Source organism: Colossoma macropomum, unplaced genomic scaffold (genome assembly GCF_904425465.1).
Source record: "Colossoma macropomum unplaced genomic scaffold, Colossoma_macropomum, whole genome shotgun sequence".
NCBI classification, from domain to species: domain Eukaryota; kingdom Metazoa; phylum Chordata; class Actinopteri; order Characiformes; family Serrasalmidae; genus Colossoma; species Colossoma macropomum.
The window spans coordinates 247737-256802 of NW_023495870.1; the positions used below are offsets into that span (position 1 = coordinate 247737).

The 9066-nt window shown below is 39.7% G+C and overlaps 2 protein-coding genes across 2 annotated transcripts; one reads left to right on the plus strand and one right to left on the minus strand.

The window, feature by feature from the left end:
* The first annotated feature begins 1613 nt into the window (after positions 1 to 1613).
* On the plus strand, positions 1614 to 2564 carry tmem121aa (transmembrane protein 121Aa). Its single transcript, XM_036563718.1, has one exon. It carries the CDS (start codon positions 1614 to 1616, stop codon positions 2562 to 2564), a length of 951 nt encoding a protein of 316 aa, XP_036419611.1.
* A 2923-nt stretch (positions 2565 to 5487) lies between these two features.
* pth2 (parathyroid hormone 2) lies at positions 5488 to 7007 on the minus strand. The gene is made up of 3 exons (XM_036563719.1): positions 6746 to 7007; positions 6108 to 6217; positions 5488 to 6009 (listed from the first exon to the last, which is right to left on the minus strand). The coding sequence occupies exons 2-3, from the start codon at positions 6215 to 6217 to the stop codon at positions 5643 to 5645; spliced, it is 477 nt and encodes a 158-aa protein (XP_036419612.1). The 5' UTR covers positions 6746 to 7007; the 3' UTR covers positions 5488 to 5642.
* Between the last annotated feature and the right edge of the window lie 2059 nt (positions 7008 to 9066).

A 9066-nucleotide genomic window follows, 5' to 3' on the forward strand; every position in this document is an offset into this window, starting at 1 on the left:
AGAATCCAGTGGTTACTTAACCTGCATAAGATTTAGAAAACACTGGCAAAATACAATAAGCTTGCTATGGAACTTGGGTTATGTGTGCCTTCACATGGCATGTACTTGTAGGAAATGTTTACATTCTTGAACCAGTTACTTTGCATACAGTTTGTGAAACAAATTCATTTTAGTGACAAAACTGCACCTATCCTGGGCACCTGAGGGCTTAAACTCCATTCTGCACTAAATAATGGTCATTGTCTTTCTCTCCGTGCCACCTCTCACATAGCAATTATAGTCAGTGCACAGCCTCAGTCTCACACTCAGCAAATAATCTCACACCTCCCAGAAATCCGAGGGTCCCCCACTGCTTTGGGCTCATCATCACTTATTATCGCCTTCTTAATAGAAGTGGTTGCTATGGAAGCCACCAGTTCCGAGCCTGGGGACAGCATTAGGTAGAGATATTCCTGTACCAGACTCTATCATTTCTTAGTGCATGCACTGCAGCATTAGGAATCTACCCCTGAAGCACAGACTAGCCAGTGAGGCTTGGTAAGGAATTTGAACTATTACAGTGTTCATTTTTAAATTGTATTATTAGAGTAGTTGTAACATTAGAGTAGTTAGGTGTAAATTACCTTAATTTGTAAATTGTAGAAATCAGGTGATATAATGCACTTTTATGCAAGGCATGCTCATATGACTTTTTAGAAGGCTAAAAAAAACTTTCATATGGCAACTTGGTTTATTTATCACCATTCCTAAAGGGCAAGATTCAAGTAAGCTTAAGAGATATGGGGTAAAAACTATTTGAAGGGGCTATGAAAATGTGTATTCTGCCGTGCTGATAGAACCACATTACACTAGTGACCCCTATTGTTTTGTGCTGAAAGTGCACCTAGTAGAACAAGGTATTTCGAATACTCTGGGCTCAGTGCATCTGACTAATTTCTCCTTTTCTTATTCACAGACTCTGTCAACCAGCAAATCGAAAGGACAACCTGTGGCTTCCTATCCAAGCATCATCACTTACAGGACTTACAGTTCTCAGCTAGGATCAGTAGCAGAGAGCTGAACCGAGCTATTTTAGCATACATTGCAAGCTGCACTTGCTCACTGTTAAGTCTAACTGTGCAAGTGTGACCCTGAGGCCTGCCAGCTCAGCCATGCTGTTTATCTGGGCCAGCTGACACAGATGAGTGGGTCTATGTTTGTCAGATGAGGTTCAGGCAGATGTTGCAGTTTGCCTCAGTTGAAGATACATGTGTGCAGATATTCCATTGCACCACCTCAGAGGTGCTGACTGATGTGAAAGGCTCAGCCATGGAGGCTCAGAGCTGCATGAAACTGTGAAAACACTGAAGGAGTAAGGCGACACACCCGACTCCATGGAACTCCGCTGAAAGTGCACAAGGTTAGCGTTGCATCAACAAGATTTATCCACTTTTCATAGTGGTTAGGGTATGTACATACTTGCACCATCATCAATGGATAATTAAACTTGGTTGAACATTAAATAATCCTCTAGTTACCTCTGGGCTTTAACAGGAGTACAAATCCTGTTTATTATTCTTTTTTTAATTGGGTAACTTAACAGATTGTGAAGTGAGAGCAGAGGAACCCTCATCATGGTTTTGCCACCCCCTGACAAGCGGCACGTGTGTCTAACCACCATCGTCATAATGACCAGCATGGCTTTCATGGATGCTTACTTGGTGGAGCAGAACCAGGGTCCACGGAAGATCGGTGTTTGCATCATTGTCCTGGTGGGGGACATCTGCTTCCTCATAGTTCTCCGCTACGTTGCTGTGTGGGTGGGGGCTGAGGTTAGGACTGCAAAGCGTGGCTATGCCATGATCCTCTGGTTCCTTTACATCTTCGTTCTGGAAATCAAGCTCTATTTTGTGTTCCAGAACTACAAGGCTGACCGCAAGAACCTGGAAACTGTAGCTCGAAAAGCTTTGACTCTGTTACTTTCAGTTTGTGTTCCAGGGCTGTATCTTGTCCTGGTTGCCCTGGACAGCATGGAGTATGTTAGAACCTTCCGTAAGAAGGAAGACATGCGTGGTCGATTGTTCTGGGTGGCGCTGGACCTTTTAGATGTGCTAGACATCCAGGCCAACCTGTGGGAGCCACTGCGAACTGGGCTGCCCATCTGGGCTGAAGGGCTAATGTTTTTCTACTGTTACATCCTGCTGCTGATTCTACCATGTGTATCTCTGAGCGAGATCAGTGTGCAGGGTGAGCATGTGTCCCCGCAGAAAATGATGCTGTACCCTGTGCTCAGCCTTGTCACCATTAACGTTGTCACCATTCTCATCCGTGGGGTCAACATGGTACTGTTCCAGGACAGTCGTGTCTCCACAATCTTTATTGGCAAGAATGTAGTGGCCATAGCCACAAAGGCCTGCACATTCCTGGAGTACCGGCGACAGGTGAAGGAGTTCCCACCACAAGATCCTGCAGGCATTGCTATGGAGATCCAGCAGAACTCAGTTCCGCATAACCAAACTCTGCCAAACGCTACTACGAGCCTGCCAGAAGAGCCATCACCACCCTGTGAGGTCATTGACACGTGACCAAAGCTGACATAGACATTATACATCATCTGGACATCTTAGACTGACTATGACTTGGTCTTTAGCCGGGATGAAATAAACCATTATTGACTATTCTAGTTCAGGGAATAGCTAAGGAATATTCCTGACTCCTTTGGACTAGATTAGCTTGATGTTCAAAACTAAGATTCCTTTTTTAAGAGTATTTTTATCTTTCTGTTGTAAAGTTAATGCTCAGTGGCAAGTCACAGCCAAATGAAAGTGAATCCTTGAAATTTGTAGGTGAATCCAGAATTTTCAATCAGTTGTTTTAATCATGTTACATGTAGGATGAATTTTTGATAAGACTCCAGAAGCATTAATATTGGACAGAGAATCGAATGAGAAGAGCAAATATGTCATGGCCTGTCTGGATATACAGCTATTACAAAAGCATCAGCTATGAAGACACGTTAACATAAACTCTTAAAAAAGATCTAGAGGAGTTTGTGGGGTTCCAGACACAACTATTTAAGGATGGTAGGTTTTTTAGCTCCTCAGTTATGACTAACAGTTCTTCAAAGTGTGTGGATGTGAGGAGCCATGTCATCATAATGATAACTTTAATATTTAAAGAATTATTAAGCATTGGGAGAAATGGAAACACTTCTTGGATAATTCTTTATGGAGCTATCTATCCTATTCTGCACTTTTGATGTAATTCCTGGAGGCTATACAGTGGTTGTTGGCCATCTTTACCAACATAAAACTAATTCTGAACTTCATCCAACAACAGAGCAGTGTCATAACTATTGGGGGCATTGGGGGTGCCCCTCATATTGGTACTGACACAATTGTTTACCCATGACTCAGAGACATATCCAATTTTTAACAACTTACCTCACTAGTTAGCTTTCAGTAACACTACACAGGAAGTCCTGATGTCTATTCAACTCCCTTTTTTTCATAATGCATCTCATCCATGGTAGTGGCCTTACAACAGATCCTTCACAACCTACAACAGGGTTATTATTTAAAATTACAGATAGTCTAACATAAACATTTAGGTTAACATGCTAGTGGGAACACTTAGTGGGTAGAGTGCCAACTTGTTTGAAACAGAACAATAGCAAAAGAAAATTATACAGTCATTTTTTAATACATTGAAAATAATTTTCTTATGGGGGTCCTTCTGCACTGGGTCCCATATGACCATAGGTATGCTATTGCAAGAGAGTAAGCATCCAAAGGGCCAGAAAATGGTCAATAATGCATCCAAAGTGCCAAGAATTTGTCAATTTTATATATATATATATATATATATATATATATATATATATATATATATATATATATTTGTTTTAATTCAGTTTTAATTCTGAGAGGGTGATCCCTGACACCAAAATGGTTCAGTATGGCACCCCATAATGGTTGTATGTGTAACTGTTTATTTTAAGAGATTATGAATAGTTTATAGTTTTCATCTGAAGCTGTGAGAATCTAATGCATTCAGCAGATATTCATAATGGTTTTGTTTCCATATTAAGGTTATACAGTAAAATCCTCAGTATTGAGACTTGAAATAATTCTTGCAGTGTTCACAGTTCACAGTTGTATTGAAAGTACACTGGGATTTTACTGTGTAAATGTGTTACGAACTTTATGTTTTTGTATGTGGTTGTGAGAGACAAAAAATAAGACATGAATGGAAAATTAAGGCTATCTGAGAGAAATCTGTAAACTTATTACATCAAATCCTAAAAAAACTGTCGGTGCAAAAAGGTTAATTATTATTATTAGTATTATTATTGTTATTATTTCTTTTTTATTTTACAATTCTTTATCAATACCCTTCAACTGTGACATTTTAAAAGTTATTATTAAATGCATTTTAATGACATCTGAAGCTTGTTTTGACACTTATGATCACATGGTAAGAAGTTGATCCAACAAATATGCAGCTGTAATGTTCCCAGAGTCACACCAACATTTCCATAATTTCAATTACATTCATAATACATTTGTTTAGACATTTACACATGGACACAATCCCACAAACTCACCCAACAGGACCAGCATCCAGAAGGGAGGGTACGGTGAAGATTATTATGCCGTCATGGGCTTTGGCTGATAGGTAGACTCCTCCTTGTTTTAGAGACCTGTACTGAGGAGACATCTGCAACACTTCCACTTCATCTGTGTTCTTAACCTCATCCTCCTCAGCTCATCATTGTCCAAAATATTCAAAATATATTATGAAAAGAAAAAAAATCCTAATAGCTTTTATGAGAAGTGGACCTCTCATGTTGAGCAAAGCTAACAATCTACTGTTACGTCTAAAAATCTGACATAGATATAAGTGTATAAGAACAAATGAAACACTTAAAGTCTACCTCTCACTATCACACAAGATGAGATATTTATAGTAGAACATGACCTAAGGCCTCAACAGAACATTCAATGGATTAGTCGCTTTCTAGCTCTGGGAATGAGGTCAGGTGGATAGTATGGCTGTGGCCTCATTTAATTTCCATCCATATGTTTGTTAAAAATCATTTAAAGCACACGTACATGCTAAAATGGCTTTAGCACAATAAGTATATTTTTTCACTCTCTGACCAATTCACTTAAAGAGAGTTGAAAACAGGAGGTGAAGGCCACGCCACCAGAGGGAGATAGACAGCCTGCATTAGAAAATGAAGAACAAATAAATCATTCTGAACCACCTACTTTGACAAGAAGCCATTCTCGCTATTTTCCTTAAATTCTGTCCAAGAAATTGGAAAAAAAGACTGTATGGTTTGTGTTTCTGTATTTGACACTGTTGTGAACAAATGCTGTCAGACCATGTGTGTGAATTTTAATGTTGAAATGGCTGGATTTTTTTAAAGAAAAAAAAAATAAAACCAGACAGATTAACTTATCATGCATTCTTCTGCACATTTTAATCTATTTGTAACCTGACACCACAAATGAACATCTTACCATAAAATATAAAGATTTTTTCTCTTTTACAACATTTTTATAAAGGTCTTTTTTCAACAGTCAACAGAGATGTCACACAGCTAACATTCAACATTATTTATACACATAATGTACATCCTTGAGCACACTATTCATTCATTTCGAGTTAACAACCAGCAGTTTCTGCATGTAGGAATTCAGCCATTTCTGTCTCTCCATGGCTGTAAGAAGCTTACTTTTCTCCCTGAACGCTGCATCATCTGCTACCACAATGTTTCTCTTTTCCTGGTTGCCCGTTCTTTGGGGCCAGTCAGCTGGCCATCCCTTCTCCAGGTTCTCTTCCACCTGTGACTGGCTCAGGGGGATCCACTCATTCACACTCAGCTGCCCGGTCCTGGGCTTGGCTTCACCAAAGTCTGGGGCAGACAACATCTGGATGCTCCAGTCGCGGAGTGAGATGGAAGGATAGAGGACCTCCCATTGTTCCTGTTTGGAATCGTCTTGACCAACCAGAGGGGAGTTTCTGTATACAGGTAAAAGAGTTTATGCTTTTGTTTCTTCTGTTTCTTTTTTCACAGAAATATGTTCTGAAGGCATCAAAGCAGAGCAGAGTGCACTTACCTCGGCAGTGGTTGAAGGTGGGGTTGGGGGAAGGCAGAAGTCACCAAGATTATACTCATTAGAACAGTGAGCAACAGTGTGGGACGAGTAGACAGGGTTAGAGCCACCATCTGCAGCAAATGGTCACACACAGATAATCCATACAGTTCATTTAAATGATACAGAAATCAAATAATAGTGTCATCTCAAAGATTAATCCAAGATCATCAGAGTTTAAAACCTCATAAATGTCATCTGTTTTCAAATTAAAATTCTAGTTACGATTAATGGACCTGCAATGGTCAATTATAAATCCAACTACGTTACATCATTGCAGATTTATGTAAATATGACTGAGTACATATTGCAGTTTGGTACTAATCTATTTATCATGCGATAGAATTAGATAAGTCAGAAGAATTTTATTGCTCTTTCATTGATGATTAAAATGACCTTTGCATATGTAGTGCACTTACAGATTTTTCCCAAGAAAAATCTGATATATCCTTGCCAAATCTATGCCAAAAAAAAATTAGAAATGTTAGAGGTATTCTTCCTCAGTACTTCAAGAGGGGTACCACAGTCAGTGGACCTCCTATTATTTTATAGCTTTTCACTGTTAGTTGCATATGTTATTTATGAACATATATCTTTCTTACCTTTGTAGAGTTACTGGTCCTTGATAATATTTGCTGCTTCACTGCAGCACGCTGCCTCCAGAGAGTGATGTTGGAAAAGAACCCAAGGCTTTGGTCTGTGGAGTCTGCAGTTCTTCCATGCAATACGTTGGCAGGTACGGCTTCTGCTCCAGTTGCTGTTGTGTCCCTCTAATGACTGGATGTTTTTGGATCACCTGCAATGGTATAAAACTTCACAGCTAGTTTAACCTTCAGGTGTGTTTCAAAGTATGTCTGTAGAACGCATCTGCCAAAGGTGCTGGAAAGAATGTGCTGGAACTTATGTTTGCAGGGGCTTATATACACAGCCTTCCTCTGTCAGAAGGTGTAAAGAGATGGAGAAACGATGAAAGGCCGTGTGTCACACGTCTCTAGATGTCCTGTTTGGCTGGAGTCTTAAAATAGAGTGAGGAATCAGAGGAAAGATGGGAATCTGTTTTGACGTCACAGAGTTTAATGATGTCTCAGAAAAAAAAAAGTAAGAGTGGAAGAGACAAGCGCCCACATCGTTAGATGATGAAAACATGATGTTTCCTTTTCTTTTTCCTATGTGGAACTGATGCCCTTTGACCTTTGTTGACTCAACCTTACAACCTTCCAGTGATCACTGAAGGGGCGTAACCTATAAGGTCATATATGGTGGGGTTAGGTAGGTAACAAGGATTCAGTTTCCAATTTGAATTTATGTCTTTGGTGTCTTCCGGCAGCCTACGCACACATTGCGATTCTAGGCCATGCAAGGTGTTATTCTCGTTAAATTTGATAGGTCCTTTAAGGCTGTTGTCAGAATCGCCCACAACAGATTGTGTTAACACAACCATGTTGACACAACCATAACCATGTATGCACAAGGCAAAGTGTCAATGATGACTGAAGTGTACACAGATGCTTAAAAAGAACTACAATATAGAAGAATGTATTTTTCAGTCATATGTCATGTAAGTAGTCTGTTTTTTAAGTAAAAGAGTGCCCTTGTCCTCATATTTGTTTAATATGTGTTATAAGTCATATATGTTTTGAGGCAATTGGTTTTCTGTTTATTTACAGGGAAGAACATCAAAGTACTTGACTATGATATTCGACCATGTGCTACAGAAGAAGCAGGTTAAGATTAGTTTGAAACAAGCTGCAGCTTTTCTTTAATGGCCTAGTTAAAGTTATAGTTCTCTCTTTCTGTGTGTGTCCGGATGCTGCTCTGACTACTGCTGCTGCCTTAAATGCCAGTGTAAAGAGCAGAAGAGTGCAGAACTCATTGTCTCTCTTGTTAAAAGCCGCATCTTTCCCCTTAAGGACGGCACAGTGGTTTGCATACAGCCCAGGAGGCCTCGTTACCGTAGACCAACTTCATTTGGCCCTCATTTAAAATAATGGGCAGCAGTGTAGTGCACAAGCATCAGACAAGAGGGTCCTAACATTCATTATGGAGCGTGTCAGTGGTGACACGGTCTGGACAGGGCAGAGATGAAGCCGATGGGCAGAACAAGGGAAAAAAAGAGGTACAACACAAATGAGGCCATGGCTGCAAAGAGGATTTGTGCTCGAGCTCTGATCTCAGTTGTGATCCCTCAGAATTGTCATTGCTATAATAGAGACACTCATACACACCCGTGAGTCATACACATTTTTACACAAGAACTCTCACTTCTCCTTTTTGCCCACTCATCCGCTTTTCTCATATCCTTATCTCGACTTCAGTATATATTGCTGTGACAGTAAACAGTAAAATGAAAAGCTCTCTAAAGTTGCCAAACTGGACTGTAGAAAAGAGTGTTTCATTTCTTGGCAAGGCTAAGCCAAACAATGAAGTATAACCTTAAGTTTGTTAAAGTTGAAACAGTTTTCACCATGATGCAAGAGTAAATCATGATATCCTGTTAAAGCCATGCACAAGGTCATGACGTTTATCAGCGACAGAAGTTTTTTTTCTTTTAATGTCTTTTTGTCACATTGAAGTGAGAAATCACCAAAAATCAGCTTATCTGACTCCAGCCATCTAATACAGACAAACTGGTATTTACTTGTGGCCCTCGTAGTGTATGGAATGATGGCACAGAGGCAGAGCTGTGGTTGCCAGAATCAATTTACTACTTTATGCTATTCAGTCACTCTTGATAAATAAAAAGGCAATAGTTGATTTACTCAATGAGTGCCATAATGGGGGAATTCCAACCCCTTATTCAACGTTTTTGCATAATTCAAGTCATTGAGACAGGTTTGATGTGAAATGTTTCGTTTTAGAGAATGAAATGAAGGTTAGTTAAGATTTTGGCCTAAAACACATTTTTTAGCATATTCATGGTGGG